This window comes from Callorhinus ursinus, unplaced genomic scaffold (assembly GCF_003265705.2).
Source record: "Callorhinus ursinus isolate GAN/ISIS: 27379988/994484 unplaced genomic scaffold, GSC_fseal_2.0 scaffold11, whole genome shotgun sequence".
Taxonomy (NCBI): Eukaryota; Metazoa; Chordata; class Mammalia; order Carnivora; family Otariidae; genus Callorhinus; species Callorhinus ursinus.
This window is the reverse complement of record NW_027397073.1, coordinates 38,022,340-38,040,027: the sequence shown is the minus strand read 5'-3', so window position 1 is coordinate 38,040,027 and position 17,688 is coordinate 38,022,340. Positions and strand designations below refer to the sequence as shown.

Here is a 17,688-nt window from a genome sequence, read left to right as displayed (position 1 = left end):
TGAAATCTATTGAGCTATATATCCCACAAATACAATATCAAAAGAGCAAAAGTAATATGTTCATTTTATTTTGTATTTCTGCATTATTTTCTTCCTGGAATGCCACAATAGCTCTCTAACCAGTTTCTGTCTTTTTTATTTCCTAGCCCCTATCACATTTATCTGCTCTGATGTAGCCAGGATAATCTTTCTAAAACTGCAAGCTGACCACAACCTTATCACGCTCAACTTGCCTATAGGATACAATCCTAAGTCCTTGAACTGGCCCATGAAGACTTTGCTGATGGAACCTCTCTATACTCCATTTCTCCACCATATTCTCTGCTGTGGCCATGCTAAGCTCCTTGCAAATCTCCATGCCAAGTATGCTCTCTCAGGGCTTTATGTCTCCACACATGCTCTACCATAAATAATCCTTTCCACCTGAATAACTTCTACTTACACTTCACATTCATGCAGGCATTCATCTCTCCATAAAGTCTTCCTTAAGAATCATTATAGTCCCATGGGTGCCCCACCTTTCTTTTCTCATTTCACCTTGCCATTTGCCCATCATATTACTTATGGAATCAGATTATAACCATGGATTTGCCTTTCTTTCCTGCTAGACTTTAAGCTTTTGAGGGGTTGGGCCCCTAGTTTGCTCATTTCCATGTTTTTGCTTTCTACAACAGTGCCTTGCAGGGAGGAGTCCCTCAGTAAATATTCACTGAATAAATTAATTGGTGGCAAATAGTCTATCTTGCATAATGATATTGGGTTCTTCCTCAAACACCGTGTTATGAAGTCCTACCTAGCTCCAAATAGACAATGGTTCCCTAACCTATGAGACCAACTCATCTTCCCTGTGCATTCCAGGCCCTTCACGATGTCCAACAGGAGAGCCCTTCTGAAAAAATGGTAATCTTATATTTCCTTCAAAGTTCAAGACTCACTTCCTCTAGGAAGCCCTCTTTATTACTTCAATAGAAATAGTATTTTCTTACTTTGAACTCCCAATGTTTTAACACAGAAATGGATATTTGCCTATACTTTTACTAAGAAACTTTTCTATGTATATGTACCCCTTTTTACCAAAACAATTTATCAAAGGTCTTATGAAAAAAGATTCCTCTCTGAGTTCTCTGTTACTTCATTAGTGTAAGTATGGCAGATATTTAATATATTCTTTTATTCTGTTATCTTTGAAGGAATGAATAAAGAATCACTTTGTATTCTGCTCCCAAAGTGTTCTAAAACTGTTCTCACAGACTTAACTGTTTTCTATCTTTGTCTTACTTGGTATATCAGCATTGTCAATCAGAGCAGACCACTCTCTTTCTTGAAAGGTAGACTACACTTAGCTTCCATACACTATACCCTTCTGATTTTTCTTCTATATTTCTGGCTACTTTCACATACAGCTGTCCTTCCTTTACCAAACCATTAAATATTTGGTTCCTCGGGTATGTCTCCTCCCCAGGCCCATTTCTCATCTTACTCTTCACATATAGCCCAAACTCAATCTGCGCTTTTTACAACTTCATCTTAGAGAGTGGAAAAGTAACTTCACTTTGTTTAAAATGTGCAACAGTGTGTTTCAAATGAGCATAGTTCCTATCATTATAATGAATATGGGGATATAGAAGAGAAGAGCAAACCACTGAATAGTTTTAGAAAAATACTCACAGATACATGGCATAAAAAGGACATTTATAAAGACCAGACAATGTAGATGGCCAGAGCACTTAAAGGTTATTTTGTTCTGTAAAATGTAACCTTGATTCAGATCATGTTAGTGAATACAAAAAATCATTTGTGCTTGTGTGATTTGGCTTTAAACCACTGGAGAGAATATTTGCACATTTACCCCAGCAAAAGTTGTAGCAGCCTCCCTCAGGCAGAAATGCTTAAGTGTCTGATGATGTCAGTGACTTGCTTAAAAGAGGATAAAACAACATACCCTCAGGCAAGAAAGAAGATTTAAATAGAGCCAATTTAGGAAGTACAGTGCCTCAGCAAATTCAGAAATTAATTCAAATTAAGACATTTTGCTTTAAGATCTATGTCAAAAGATCAGTTCTTCAATTCTAATTTAGAAATGGAGGAGGGGTGGGAGGAAGGAGTCAAAATGTATATTCCATAAAAATCTTTCTGTGTTCCGAAGTATACATTCAAAACTTACAGAACAAAAATCACCGGCATGCGTTATTTCAAACTGATAGAAATGTGAAGTTAATTTTTTTTTTTTTTTAAGAAATCAAATGGGACAAACTGATGGTTACCAGAAGGGAGGTGGGTAGGGGATGGGTTATATTTAACCCATTAAGGAGTGCACTTGTGATGAGCACCAGGTGTTGCATGGAAGTGTTGAATTGCTACATTGTACACCTGAAACTATATTACACTGTATGTTAATCAGAATTTAAATAAAAACAAACCAAAAAAGAATTGGCAGTATTTCTGAAAATGGGTGTGAAGAGATAGAAATCAAAACAGAAGGACCAAAAAATAAAAATTAAAAAAATAAATAAATCAATTGGGAATGGGGAGGATTGTAATTTATTCTAATGTAAAGAATCTAGAAATTTAGATATGTCTGAAACATGTTTCTGTCTTTTGTAGGATACAGTTTGTGATAAATTACTTGTTCCAGTAGTTATTTAATCTGCAAGCTTCATCTAGAACACTGACACATTTCTCCCAGGTATGGGGAGTAAATTATTGACCAAAGTCCCTGGGTCTCTAAAGCAAATTTGAGAGTCTAATTGAAACTTTATTATGGCGTACACCTATCCAGTCTAGTAGCAATTAGATAGTGATCTTTTTAGAGTCCATAATTATGTTCTGAGAGCTAAACTTTCACATCTGAGCTCAACAAACTCCCAGGACAGACTCATAAGAAAATTATATGAAGGAGAATTATATGAAGGAGAAACATTACATCAAGTGATTTCGTGTATAAAAACACACAAATATGAAGGACATGTGATGTGGTGAGCACTGGGTGTTACATGCAAATGATGAATTACTGAACTCTACATCTGAAACTAATGATGTACTATAGTTGGCTAACTGAATTTAAATTAAACAAAACCCACATACCAACAGCCTTGTCTGAAACACTATCCATTTTGCTCACTGTTATTCCCGAAAATTATTGCTTATATGGACACAGGATATCTATGGTTATAAATCTCTTGGCAATGTATTACTGGGATTTGTTTAAAATGGTTTTAGCAAAAACAATCTTCATCTCTCGTATAAATATGTATTTCTTTATGACTTCATGACGAACTTAGAAACGCTGAAAATTGTAACGTGACCTTACCTTGCTTCCATTTTCTCTCGCCTCTCGTTCCATCTTGAGGTCAGAAATTAGGAGATTCTTGTATTTGTTTTTTCCATTACTGCTGTGGTCATCTATTGTGTATTCCGAAGTCAGCTGTGCTGAGAGGGGACTGTCACTCAGGTTCAGAGGCTGCTCCTCCTGCCCCAGCCCAGTTTTGCCATCACCATTGGAGTCGCCCATCTCCCTGCTGTGTGTTCCCCCTGAAGCAATTGAACTGTGCCCCAGAGTCTCATTGCCATTAAAGCTCTCCGCAGCAGAATCATCTGTTGGAAAGAATAGTTTGATTTTAATTAATGTGCCATTCAGTTTCTACTTCAACTAACATTTACTGAGCTCCTATTATGTGCTTGGCATTGTGGTAATTTTACATCTCCTGTGTAATTTATCCTTACAAATAAACTTGTGAAGCAGCCATTGTTATTTGTAATCTAGTAGGCATCTTTAGGCACAAGAAGTGAAGTAAAATGATAAGAAGAAGACAAAATAGGGAAAACAGTTCAATCTCAAATGTGATCTCAAAGGAAAGCAAATTGAAACAAAGAAAACTTGTTAATTAATTTGCAGATAGTTTGTTTTTCTAGTGAGAATATCCAGATTTGGTGAAAATTCTCTGATAAAAGCATTGTTTATCCTGCTAGTGGGGTGTATGTTGGTTCAAGCTTTATGAGGGTTTAATATGCATCTAAAACATTAAAAGCGCTCATAACCTTTGCTCCAGTCATTACACTTCTGGGGCTTCATTGTGTGCATTTCTGTGTAGGTAAAAAGCCTTTATATCAGTGTTGTTTATAATAGCAAACATCCAGAAGTGACAGAAATTACCAAAAATAAAAAATTGGCTTAATACATGTTGGAATGACTAGAATATGGGAAATGTGGAATAATTTTCCATTAATAGTAATGGGAAGTGTGAAGTGTTAAATGGAAAAAGCTAGCTACAAAAATGGTCAAATGATCCCAATTTTCTAAAAAGAAAACACATACCCATATAGAGGGAGAAGAGTGAAAATATGTAGCCTAAAATGTTAATATTAATTTCTTCTTAACTGGAATGGCACTAGATTTTTAAATACTCTTTATTATTTACAACATATAAAATTTTCTAGCAACAAAAATAAAATAACTGTAGGAATAAAAATATAAATAAATAAATAAAAAGCAAAACAGGGAAGAAAGAGAAGAAACAAAATTAGTCAAAATTTTCTGGCTTTAAAATAAATGATAAGCTTGTTTAGAAATACACATCAATAACAATTAGAGTAAGAAACAAAATTATTTACATGAAACAATAAAATTCTATTTCTCTTAATTTCATGTTTATATTAATTTTAAAGGATTGTGAAGGATGAAGGTGTTAAATTGTTTCCTTTAGTTAAGGGTTATTGATGAAGCCATATAAATATGTGTGCACAAGAGTAATATTTTGATTTCTGAACATTCTCAAGTTTGTTTTATTTTTGTGGGATGCACTGAAATCGTTAATGCCTTCTAATCAATTAAATTCATGAAAATAATATTTAAATTCTGAAGGAGTGGTATAATTCACCTGTTCATTCATTTATTCAACATCTATTGAATACCTACACATGGCCAAAAGGGGGTTAAATAATTTGGCCAACAGAGCCTCTACCTTCAATGAGTTCACAAATAATTAAGAGACATGGAAAAAAAAATGCAACTAAAATGCAGAGGAAAAAGGCTTTGATCCAAAACAAGGGGGTAAGGACACCACAGAAGTTTCCTAAAGAAGGTGGCATATGAGCTGAATTCCAAAAGATGAGTAAGCCTTAAACAGGTGAAGAACTTGGGGAAGAGCGTTTGCAACTTAGAGATCAGAAGGCGCAATATCTTCGAGGACAGAATGTGCAGGGCAGATGAGAAATAAGGTTGGGGTGTTGAGTGCAAACAAAAGAGTCAGGAAGGGAAACCTAGATACGGAGGCAGAGGATGTGCTTTGTATAACGAAGAGCTTGGCTTGGACCTTGGGAGCAAATAGGAGCAATTTTATTGTTGGAGGTGATATAAAAAAAAATCTTTTAAGGAGATTACTCTGACTCTTATGAGGAGTTTGGGATGATGGTGACAAAATGGAAAACCATTAAGAGTTCTAGAAGCCATCTGAGTCAGCATTGTTGAAAGCCCAAACTAAAGCAACGATAGTGTAGAACAAGAGGGGACTAGAATAATCATAAGAAAAGAACAGGTAAAGACCGTGAGTAGGACAGACAAGGGTCCAGGAGGAAGCCCAGATCTCCAGCTCCAGTGGAAAATAAAAACAAAGGGCATTAAGCTTAATTTTCAGTAAAATAATATTTTAAAAACTTAAATTTTAAAACAATATTTTAAAACTATTTTGTGAAAAAGTTAAAACATATTCAAATGGCAAGATTCTACTAATAAATTACTCCTTTTACATCCTCATTCAACAAAAGACTTCATGTGGAAAGAAAACAAACGTAAGAGAATTTAGGGAAACCCAGTCATAAATAATATGACATAGCACTTTCCATAGCTATTGAGAAATCAAAAACAGTCTTTTAATTATGAAATATATAAGGTTTTTGAAATAAAGAATTAAGGGAATAATTTACATAAGTAATTCAGGAAATTGTGCATGTCCTTTATGTGAAGTCAAATCCAAAGCTAAAGTATGCAAGGTCATTTCTGATTATTTATTTCTTTCCACAAAAGTCCAAAGAAAAGCATAACGGTCGCATTCCAGTCCAATTACTAAATTCAGGAAGAAAAGTGTGATTTAACATTTGTGTACTAGAATCCTTTAAAAAATGCTAAATATTTTATGTAAGAAAATTTTATCAATATGTTAAAAGAATGAATAACCCTAAAGGTATATTTCATTTTAAAACATAATCTAGGAGTGCCTGGGTGGTTTGGTCAGTTAAGCATCTACCTTTGGCTCAGGTCATGATCTCAGGGTCCTAGGATCGAGCGTGATTTCTCTGTCAGGCTCCCTGACAGGGAGCCTGCTTCTCCCTCTCCCTCTGCTCCTCCCCCTGTTTATGCTCTCTTGCTCGCTCTATCTCTCTCTTAAATAAATAAATAAATAAATAAATAAATAAATAATCTTTTTAAAAAGTAAAATAAAATAAAACCAAATCTATACTAGCATAAAACAAATCCAATATCTTTTATAGTTAAAAATTAAAATAGTATATCTGTGTCTTTAGTCTGAAATTGTCATACATATTTAGTAACTAGTGTACCATTTATTCACATTTTAAATAAAATAAACATTATTACCTATCAGGAGAATCTTTAATAAAAGTCATATATTTATAATTTTGGTATAAAGTATAAACAATAAAAGAGAAAATATTTTTAGACAGAGTAGTTCACTCCAGATGTAACCAAGGTAACTAAATTCCACAGCTTTCCATATTTCATTCATGAGTAAATCAGTATGTTTTATGAAGAACGAATGGATGATTTACTTATTTGTATAAAATATATATTCACGCATTTTACCATTTAAATGGTAAAAGAACCAGTAATGTCACATGCCACTATCTTATAAATCAAAATTTAAAACAAAGTTTTTGATATCTATATTAGAAAAATTCAATATAAAGAGTGAGCAGACATTAAACTGAAGCTAAATTAACCATTTTTTATTGTCTGGTTTCTTGTAACCATGTTAACGATTTTTATTTTCTCTTTTTTAAAGATACTTTTTCAGTATTTGAAAACCACACACCTCAGACTCCTATTTATCATAACCAACTCCTATCAGTTTATTGCATTAAAGGGGAAATCTGTTTCCTTACCCAAGATAATTTGCTCCATCCTAAGTGGCTGCTGGCGTGTGGGTACCGAGCTGCTACACAAAGGGTACAGTGTTGAGATCTGTAGGTATGGCCTTTAGGTTCAAAGGCCCAGAACGCTGGTGCTTCTCTCAAGTGTCAGCCTGGGTACCATGGCATTGGAACTAAAAACTGTGTTTGAGGACCAAGGAGAAAACGGCACCTAGAGCTTTGGAAATTAAGAATGTCCAGGGTACCTAGCAACAGAAGAGAATGTGGAATATGATGACAGGTAGCGTGGCATCCAGTGACATCAGGAGAGCCATTGGATGTTTGGGTTGCTTTGCTCTGAGGTTGGTTTTGCTGGGATGGATGTAGGGCTGTGCAGAGGACCAGCCAAGTGAGCTTAGCTGCGGCTCTTGCATGTAAGGTGCAGTAACACTAACCATAGTGACCAGCTATTCATTTTCTTCTTTCTCCTTCCCTACTCCCCATTCCCTCCACCAATTAGCACAGACCTTAGAAATACTATTTGTTTAAATTATGTCTAATGTCATTACAAGATTCAATGGTTAGCTCTCTCTATATAAGGAGAATTAACCCATAACAGCAAGTATGATGTGTATGTATTTAAGTTATAAATATACATATATGTGTTCTCTCTATATATAAACATAATGTGATGTATATATATTTGAAATCTCCCAAAGCACTTGATCTACATTCTCATTCAGCTACTTTCAGTAGTTCTTCATTATGGCCTTTAGGCCAAGTGCCTTGGGAAAAATGAATAGGAAAATATATATATAATCCTCATTTTAAGATTAGTACTTGGAAATTTAGTCCAAAACTTTAGTCCAGGTCAGATGCTTATAGGGCCCAAAAAGCTTTTTATGGTTTTCCCCCAAATGCACCACAGTCCTCCGTCTCTAGTCCTTTGGTGCCTCCTTAGAAAACCTCCCTTTAATATCTCACCATAAAGCTAACTTTTAGATCCAAAATATAGATGTAAATAATGCTGTGTTAAAAGATTGGTACCTTAACACCCCAAAAAAGTAGAATTTTTTTTAAATCCTTCAAAATCTATTTGCAAAATGGAATTTAGGGGCCAGTCTCCTTCATCACTTTGTCACTCTTGACCTCTGCTCGAAGTCTTCTCCCAGCTTAGGGTCCCCTATAAAAAAGGAAATATATCCATTGCCAGACTATACCCTACATCTTTTTCTCTCCTTTCAAGTTTTTATTTAAATTCTAGTTAGTTAACATACAGTGTAATATTAGGTTCAGGTGTAGGATTTAGGGATTCATCATTTAACATACAATACCCAGTGATCATCATAAGTGCCCTTCTTAATACCCATCACCCATTTAACCCATCCCTTCCCCCCGCCCACTTCCCCTCCAGCAACCATCAGTTTGTTCTCTACAGTTAAGAGTATGTTTATGGTTTTCCTCTCTCTTTTATCCCCCCATGTTCAACTATTTTGTTTCTTAAGTTCCACATATGAGTGAGATTGTATGTCCATACTCTACATCTTACACCATAGCTCCCTCTACTCTGCAACATGAAGCAGGCAATCCAGTCTAAGTAAATCCTTTGTGAGAACACAAGCAGCAACCTCTTTGACATTATCCATAGCAACTTCTTTTGTTTTTAAGATTTTATTTATTTATTTGAGAGAGAGAGAATGAGAGACAGAGAGCATGAGAGGGAAGAGGGTTAGAGGGAGAAGCAGACTCCCCGCTGAGCAGGGAGCCCGATGTGGGACTCGATCCCGGGACTCCAGGATCACAACCTGAGCCGAAGGCAGCCGCCCAACCAACTGAGCCACCCAGGCGCCCATCCATAGCAACTTCTTACTAGACGTCTCTGGAGGCAAGGGAAACAAAAGCAAAAATGAACTACTGGGACTTCGTCAAGATAAAATGCTTCCGCACAGTGAAGGAAACAGTCAATAAAACTAAGAGGCAACCTACAGATGGGAGAAGATATTTGCAAATGACATATCTGATAAAGAATAAAATCTATAAGGAACTCACCAAACTCAACGCCCAAAAAACAAACAATCCAGTTAAGAAATGGGCAGAAGACACGGAGAGACATTTTTCCAAACAAGATATACAAATGGCTAACAGACACATGAAAAGATGCTCAACATCATTCATCATCAGGGAAATACAAATCAAAACTATGATGAGATACCACCTCACACCTGTCAGAATGGCTAAAATTAACAACACAGGAAACAACAGGTGTTGGTGAGGATGCAGAGAAAGGGGAACCTTCTTACACAGTTGGTGGGAATGCAAGCTGGTGCAGCCACTCTGGAAAACAGTATGGAGATTCCTCAAAAATTTAAAAATAGAACTATCCTATGATCCAGCAACTGCACTACTGGGTATTTACCCAAACGATACAAAACTACTGATTCATAGGGGCACATATACCCAATGTTTATAGCAGCATTATCAGCAATAGCCAAATTATGGAAAGAGCCCAAATGTCCATCAACTAATGAATGCATAAAGAAGAAGTGGTATATACATGTATATATACATGTATACATATACATACAGTGGAATATTACTCAGACATCAAAAAGAATGAAATCTTGCCATTTGCAACGAGACTAGAGTTGCAGGATGGATGGAGCTAGAGTGTATTATACTAAGCGAAATAAGTCGGTCAGAGAAGGACAAATAGTATATGCTTATATGTGGAATATAAGAAATAAAACAGATGACAGAGGGGAAGGAAGAAAAAAAAGAGAGAGGAGACAAACTGTAAGAGACTAATTTTTTTTTTAATTTTACTTATTTCTTTGACAGAGAGAGACACAGCAAGAGAGGGAACACAAGCAGGGGGAGTGGGAGAGGGAGAAGCAGGCTTTCCACTGAGCAGGGAGCCTGACGTGGGGCTCAATCCCAGGACCCTGGGATCATGACCTGAGCCAAAGGCAGACGCTTAACAACTGAGCCACCCAGGTGCCCCATAAAAGACGATTAACTACAGAGAACAAACTGAGGGTTGCTGGAGGGGAGGTGAGCAGTGGATGGGCAAAAGGGGTCATGGATATGAAGGAAGGCACTTGTGATAAGCACTGGGTGTTATATGTAAGTGACGAATCACTAAATTCTACTCCTGAAACCAATATTACACTATATGTTAACTAACTAGAATTTAAATAAAAACCTGAAACAAAGATGATAGATAGATAGATGATAGATGGTAGATAGATAGATAGATGATAGATAGATCAATCGATCCTTTGCTGGGCAATCCCATTCCTTCCCCAGTCCAAGACCCTGACACATTCCTGCCTTTGTCCATTTGCAGTTGCCACCTAAAAATTTCTTCCTCATTTTTCTTATTTCCTTTCTTCAAATCCTTCTGATGACTTTTCCATTCTTTGATTTCTATTTTACTCATCTTCTAGAATACTGTTATTAACTAAACAGCACTGTTCTTTGTTTTATATTTTGTTTACTTATATGCAAAAATTTTAATTGCTGATTACAAAAGTCTTGCACTTCGAAGTCCTTAACACCACAAAAATCTTTGAAAAGGTAAGTAATCAACAAAAGTAATCTTTTATTTTTGTTGGTATTTGCAAACTATAATCCAGATTATGTACTATTTAGTAATACTATCTTAAACATGTACAAAAGAATGATGCTATATTTTAAAGTCAAACATTCACATTAAGGAGTTTACTAATATAAATAAATATATATGTGTGTATATCTATGCATATATAAAAAAGTTAAAGGGCATTGATTTTAAAATGATAATACCAATACTGAGGGTAAGAAAGAAGAGAGGGTTTCAGATTTTCCCCTCCAAAGTGAAAGATAAGTTCTTAAAACTTGACCTCTTTATCACTAAGAAGAAGGCATATCACTGAGTAGGTTTCATTTGGTTTTGATTGCAATGAAAGTGGCTTTTCCACTTGACCTTTGTGAAGACAAAATAGATCAGATGGTACTCTAGGCATCTGTAGCAGTTCAGGATTGGGCAGAGAGCTTGGGCTAATCTCCCACCAGAGAAATTCTGTCAGTAAAAAACAAGATTTAGTGGCAGACCCTGTATTCTTCCTGTGGTAACTTTGCTTTTTGATAACAGCTCCTGACTCTTTATCCAGCTGGCCATCATGAACTGAGCACCACCTGGTTCACTGAATGTCAAATTCATGCACGCTTAGGAGCCCTCTTTCATTGAGCATAAGTACAATATATAGAAAGGAGTCTATTCATGCCCCAGTGGTATATGAGCATGACCTGCCATACAAGTATGAGTTCCTTCTTTAATCTCTGTCTACTGTCTTAAATGAAATTCTTTGTGAAAAATTGAGTATAAAAAATGTCAACCAGGTTTCCATGATTCTGTGAAACTCTATGATGGTACAGTTGCTTTCATGGATAGGCCCAAATGGACAATGAAATCTATTTAGTGAACCTTGAGCTGTAGGTCTGGTTGTATATTCTCTTTAGAACAAAGATAGTAAGAGGTTATTTTTTATGATATTTCTTTGGCAGTAGCCAAATGGTGTAGAGACTTGAAAAGGGAAAGTCTGGAGGACATTTTAATAGAAGTTGAAGGAAGGATGATATTGATAGATCTTTCATAATAGGCCAGGGCAGAACAATTGTATTAGACACCTCTAATTAGAGAGGATAGTTACTTGTCCTCAGCAGAATGGACACTTATTTTTGACTTGGTCCTGCATTTTACTCAGCCATTCTTCCTTCACCACCACCACATAAGAACCCTCAGAATGTTTTATGTACTAGCCTTTTCCCCCACACATTAATTTTCATCAAGGAAATCACATCATACTAAATAAATGAAATAATTGGAGGATTTCCCATGGAGCTATTACTCTTATTCTCTACTCCATTATTGACAAACTATGGACCTTCTAAAATAATGGAATAAACTATTAAAAACTCAGCCATAATGCCACTGAAAGATACAATCTGAGCCTGAGGGGCTGCTTTTCAGTATATGATATATGCTCTAAACCAGCTACTGATTCTTGGGGCTGCCTCCCTCATAGCCACAATATCAGTCTGGAAAACAAGGCTTTTCTGAGATGGCAGTGACACTTCTCATAATTCTCTGCAGCTATGGGTTCCATTGGCCTGTAAGAAGGACACTTCCATAAAAATGGACAACTGCCCATTTCACACCATGCAGGCCACTATGGGAATAGATAAAAAGAAGAGTTGTGTGTTGGCAATGATCACCGATCCTGAATACTAAGGGAATGAAAGATGTCCAAAAAACAGAATGGATTGGTACATAGGCCCATAAGAGCACCTGAAGCGTTTCTCATTTCACTCTGCCAAAAGGAAAATATTGGTCAAGGCAATCCTTATAGGCAGAGATAAAATCTCATTCCCTAACATGATATACCATTTGGAAAATACTCTAAGTTGTTTAATCACTAGCTAAAGAGAAGAAAAGGTGGAATGAGTAGTGAAGCTTGTTAGTCATACTGTCTATGGCTTTGGAACTAGATGCAGAAAGGAGTGTAATACTCATCTGGATTTCTTTGTTTGCTGTCAAGTGTCTGAGGATTAAAACACATTTCTCGTTTCTTTAGGTTTTATTTCCACTGTTGTATATATGGTGTGGTGGTAGTAGATAAATATACTAATCAGTCCATTAGTCACATAATTTCAATTGTTACAGAACTAAAGAAGAAATGAATATCATTTGGCGATCTGGCCTCAGAAATTGGGGCTCCTCAATACCATCTCTGAATGCAATAGCTGGACATGAATTAGATTTCTTTCCATTTGGGGAAGAATGAGGTTGGTTAAGGTTTATGTGTAATAGGTGGTAACTATTTAGTAGGATCATCTTTGGCTATATGAAAAAGTTATGTGATGTGTGATATGCAATGGTATGGTGTGTGTGTATGTGTTTTAGCAGCCAAATGATGGTAGGTACTAAGCACCCATTGAGTTGGAAACCTAGTGCATATGATCCCTTCCCAGAGTATTTTCCAGATGGCATATCATGTTAGGAAATGAGAAAAATTTGGAGCTGTGAGACAGAAAAAGGGAGTCATTGGAACTAGGTCGTTTTATCTTAAACTCTAGGAAAAAAATACAAAAATTACTATCACTGGAGGTACCATGACTTTTCTAAAATGGGGGTTGTCTTTTGCTCCTAACTTTTTCAGATTAGTGGGTGACCAACTCTTCTATGAATTTTGTCAGAAACTCCAGGACCTCTCCATTAGATTCCCATTCTTTGTATTGTTTTCACTTAATTTAGCCAAAGGTAATTTTTTAACTTGTAAAAAGCAACCTTAACTAATGCATAATATTTGTTTTACTTTTGAAAAAACTGAGGAACAGAAATGTTAAGTGACTTGATTATGTCTTAATAAAAATATAATTTACACTTTGAAAGGACTTGAAATCATAATAAAATATAGTGAAAGAACTAGAGGACTCCAAATCTGAAAAGAACATTGTCAGAGATTGTGAGGAAAAATACAGTTGAATCAAATGTAAAGATGTTAACTGTCAGAAGATCAAAGATTAGAAGTTACACAGAATCAGTATTTTTGTACAATATATGGGAAATCTTTTTGAGAAAATTATCAAAATATCAAAGATGTTTCTCTACCTCTAGAGGAATTTAATTATGAAATGTAAACTATTGAAGGGAAAGTTCCAGTTCTTATTCTTTTACCAATTTATGATCGCCACATAGTAAATACCCTATTTGTTGACCTGGATAATCATAAGAGGTGATAATCACATAACTATTTAATGTCTGCTTAAAAAAATAGACCGTGAATCTTTTTATATCCTTTTATATGTTTTTCAACTACTTACTGAAAGCACTACTACAGTGGATGCTGTGGTAGGAAGAATCTAAAAAGTGCCTTTCCCCTCGAGATTCTATATCCTGATTCCCAAAACCCATAAGCATGGTGAGATATCACTCCTGTGATTATGAAATGTCATGTGGCACAGTGGATCTTAAATAGGGAGTTCAGCTGGGTGGGCCTGATCTAGTCACATGATCATTTAATAGCACAGAGCTTTCTCTGGTTAGTGGCAGAAGTCAGGGACACTCAAAGCATAAGGGTTTTTTCAGTGTGCCATTGACAGCTTGATGATGGAGGAGGTCACATAAGGAGGAATGCAGGCAGTTGTAAAGAGCTGACAGAGACTTCCACCAACAGCCAGTAAGGAAACAGGGACCTCAGTTCCATAGTCACCTGAGGCTGTCTAGATTTCTGACCTATTGAACTGTGAGATATGGGTGCTGTTTTGAGCTGCTAAGTGGTAATTTGTTACACAGCAATATGAAATGAATATAGCAACAGACATAACCGATTTTCTATGGTGTCTTGGGATAAGGTAACACTACTCAAAATTATTCAAGCATATTTCATATGATAAGTGTGTATCAGCGGTTCTCAAACTTTAATTTCTTCAGAATTTTCTAGGGGAACTTAAAAATACAGATCCACTTGAACACTAAACACGTCTACCGCAACAAAACCCAGAAATCTTGGTTTAATTCATCTTAAGGGGCAGGTAATTTAGAAATATTTCTCAAAGAAGAGTTTTGGGGCCACATGTGAGAAATTAATGTAGATGATAGCCAATAACTAACTGGTTGAATATGTGATTGCGGGAAGCAACTCTTGATACCAAGAGAAATAAACACAACTGAAAGCCATCAAATCTGAGTTTAGGAAGACTGAATCTGAGGATATTTTAATCCCATTTAGTAAATCTTTAGGAAATAGTCAGAAAAAGATGCCAGCAAGCCAAATATTCTTTCTTAACTCAAACTAATAAACAAGAGCACTTATTGCCAGTGTGGCCCCACGTTTAAAAGACTCATGAAAGAATAGGATTTTTTCCCATAGAGCGAATATAAATGTGTAACTAAAGAACCAATGGCATTATTTCAGGCAAGAATACCTTAATTATCTTGATTAGCAAACTCTTGGGAAAGAAGATCTTTCCCAAGGTCAAGTGTATGTTTGCAAAGTCAAGAATCTTCACTCAGCCCATAAAGCAGAGCTGCATATCATCTATATGCTCACATGTGCTGAAATCACTGTTGGTTTTGCTCATATAGTAGGTAAAGAGGAAAAATTGTCAAAACCTTCAAAGTTTGTCCTCTGGGTCCCTCACGTTCTCTTTCCCATCTTAATGACCAATCTTCTAGCTATTTGTGTGCACACTGGCTCAGATGTAAGTGATTTTACTAAGGAAGAGATTGACTGATTGATTGATTGACCTTTGAAATTTCCCCACAGAAAAAAATGTTACTTCAGCTAGGCACTTGTAATTTAAACATCTTATTTCTAATTGTGGAATGAAAGGCTTTTACTCTTGGTATTTTCAGCCATTAGCAAGCAGGTAAAGAAGTGTATTGTATTTGGGGGGTATGTGTAGAGGGAGAAATCTTGCAGTCATACTAGACCTATTTAATGTCCATGTTTTTAGAGTAATGTAGAGGCTAACGATTAGATTAGAGAGCATGCTCCATGATGTTTTCTCCTAAGCCTTCCTTCTCCCAGAAGTTCCTCTCCCTACTGCAGTAGGTGAGCCAGGACTACTCAACAAGGAAGCTGAAGATCTCATCCCCAACAGGGATGAGATCCCCAACACTCAGAACTTCTTAGACCTAAAAAACAAACAAATCCTAAAATAGCTTATGAAAGGCTTCCACACACATTCCATCTAACACTTTGGTATTTGCTGGTTTGATCTATTCTCCATTTCTTTGCAAACCATTTCCCAGATTTCTTTGCCTATTGTCTTATGGCTTAGTTCAAATGATGGGAGATGCTGGCAAAGACTGAGGATGGGAGAAAGTGAAAATAGGTGGGTATCCCTACCCCCACTTTACACACACCCCCTCTGATTTGGGGCTCCAGCTCAGGATGCTTCCTCCCCATATCCCAGCCCCTGCCAGGAAGCATCTTCCATGAATCTCACACAACCAGGTGGGCAGCTCTGGCTCTTGGGTTCTTGAGTTCTACTAACACCAACTCCTCCCCGACTTTTCCACCTCCAGCTGTAGCAGTGGCTTCCTTCTGTTATTAATTCCTGTATTGCTTTACTATCTTCAGTTTAGCCTTTCAGCTCTTCTAACACCATTGTAAATAGTTCCTGGTATTGAGTTTTTCTAATGAATTACATGGAATGGAACTCCATTTTCTAGATTGGATCGCAATTGATACAATTCACCTTGTTCTGGCTTCAAGACTTCTGTTTTCTATCATCTTTGATGTTATTATAGCCAATGCTTTGTGATTTTTTCCCCTTTGCTAATGTCAATTCATTATTTGATATCCAGGAGATCTCCACCAAACTCTCTTTACTTTATCTACCTCTGGTGTTAAAATCCATCATCTTCGGTAACATTGGTATTAAAAGAATTTATTGGCCATCTTAAAGGATTCTAAGCAAGTAAGAGTTTTGGTGCCAATTTATAAAGCATTATTTAGACACTTGTCAAAGTACTAGCATCTTTCTAACAAAGACTATATTATTCTAGATTCATCTGAATAATATCATCGAGTTGAATCATTACACATTTTAATTATACAAATCATTTTGGTAGTCATTACCTTTACAAAATTTAAAACAGATCTATGAATAAAATAACACTATCAGTTTTCCTCATTTAAAGAGCTTGATAAAGATAAAATGAAGAACTTGCTCAAGTCAGATTGATAGTGACAAATAAAGGATTAAAAACTGGCTCCTTAATTCTAGACTAAATTTCTGTCTAAATTGTATGGCTACAGCTTAGCAGGAAACACCTAACTAGGTATTATGAAGAGAAGAGCCTGAAAAAGACAAATAATATCCTATGTGGGGGGAAAAACAAGTTAACTTTGGACTTAGGAAGCTTTTAGAGTCACTAAATTGAAAAGTGTCATCTGAGGTTACCCATTTTGCAGTACTTCATAAAATCAGGGATCACAATGAATAGTCTACTACCACCTTCCACTCACTGTAACAAAGACCTTCTGCCTATCCTTCATGCAATTAGCATAAGCTGAGCAGCTATGATGTTTTTATAAAGGCAGATGAACTTTCAATACTGCCATGATTATAAGTACAGGCTGACCAATTACATGATATTTATAACCAAATACAACTGTATTTGACATTCAGGGCTGAATGGCATCAAATTATATCATTTTAGGAAATTGGTTAAAGCTTTAAATAAGTAGGAGAAAAAATAACAATTTATGAAATATGAGATAAAAGAAAACCAACATTAACATCAGTATTTGGAGGATACAGAAAATTAATCCTACTCTTGAAAGAGAATAGTAACACATTTGTTACTTTTCTATTTGAAAAGTGATTTCATCTCATCACAAGAAAAAATAATTTGTAACTATGTTTGGCAACAGATATTAACTAGACTTATCATAGTGACTATTTTACAATATACACATATATCAAATCATTATGTTGTACACCTGAAATTAGCAAAATGTTATGTATCAATTATACCTCAATATAAAAAAGATCAATAAAGGGGTTACCCATAGGCCACAGTTAAAATCTATTTGAAGCACAAAGAAGCCA

At 35.9% G+C, this 17,688-nt stretch overlaps 1 protein-coding gene across 13 annotated transcripts in view; it reads right to left on the bottom strand.

Moving 5' to 3' along the window:
* Nucleotides 1-17,688, bottom strand: part of NOL4 (nucleolar protein 4) — a 422,575-nt gene that overhangs the window by 211,454 nt on the left and 193,433 nt on the right. For 11 of the 13 annotated variants that reach the window (XR_012380046.1, XR_012380047.1, XM_073898360.1 and 8 more), the window contains one exon: nucleotides 3,311-3,594. Coding sequence is in view for 11 of the 13 variants with exons in the window: in XM_073898360.1 (XP_073754461.1) it covers nucleotides 3,311-3,594 (284 nt within the window). In the remaining 2 variants the exon portion in view is untranslated. Of the gene's footprint in view, nucleotides 1-3,310; nucleotides 3,595-7,116; nucleotides 7,306-17,688 lie in introns of those variants that run through there. The other 2 variants (XM_025886836.2, XM_073898359.1) reach the window with 1 other exon arrangement.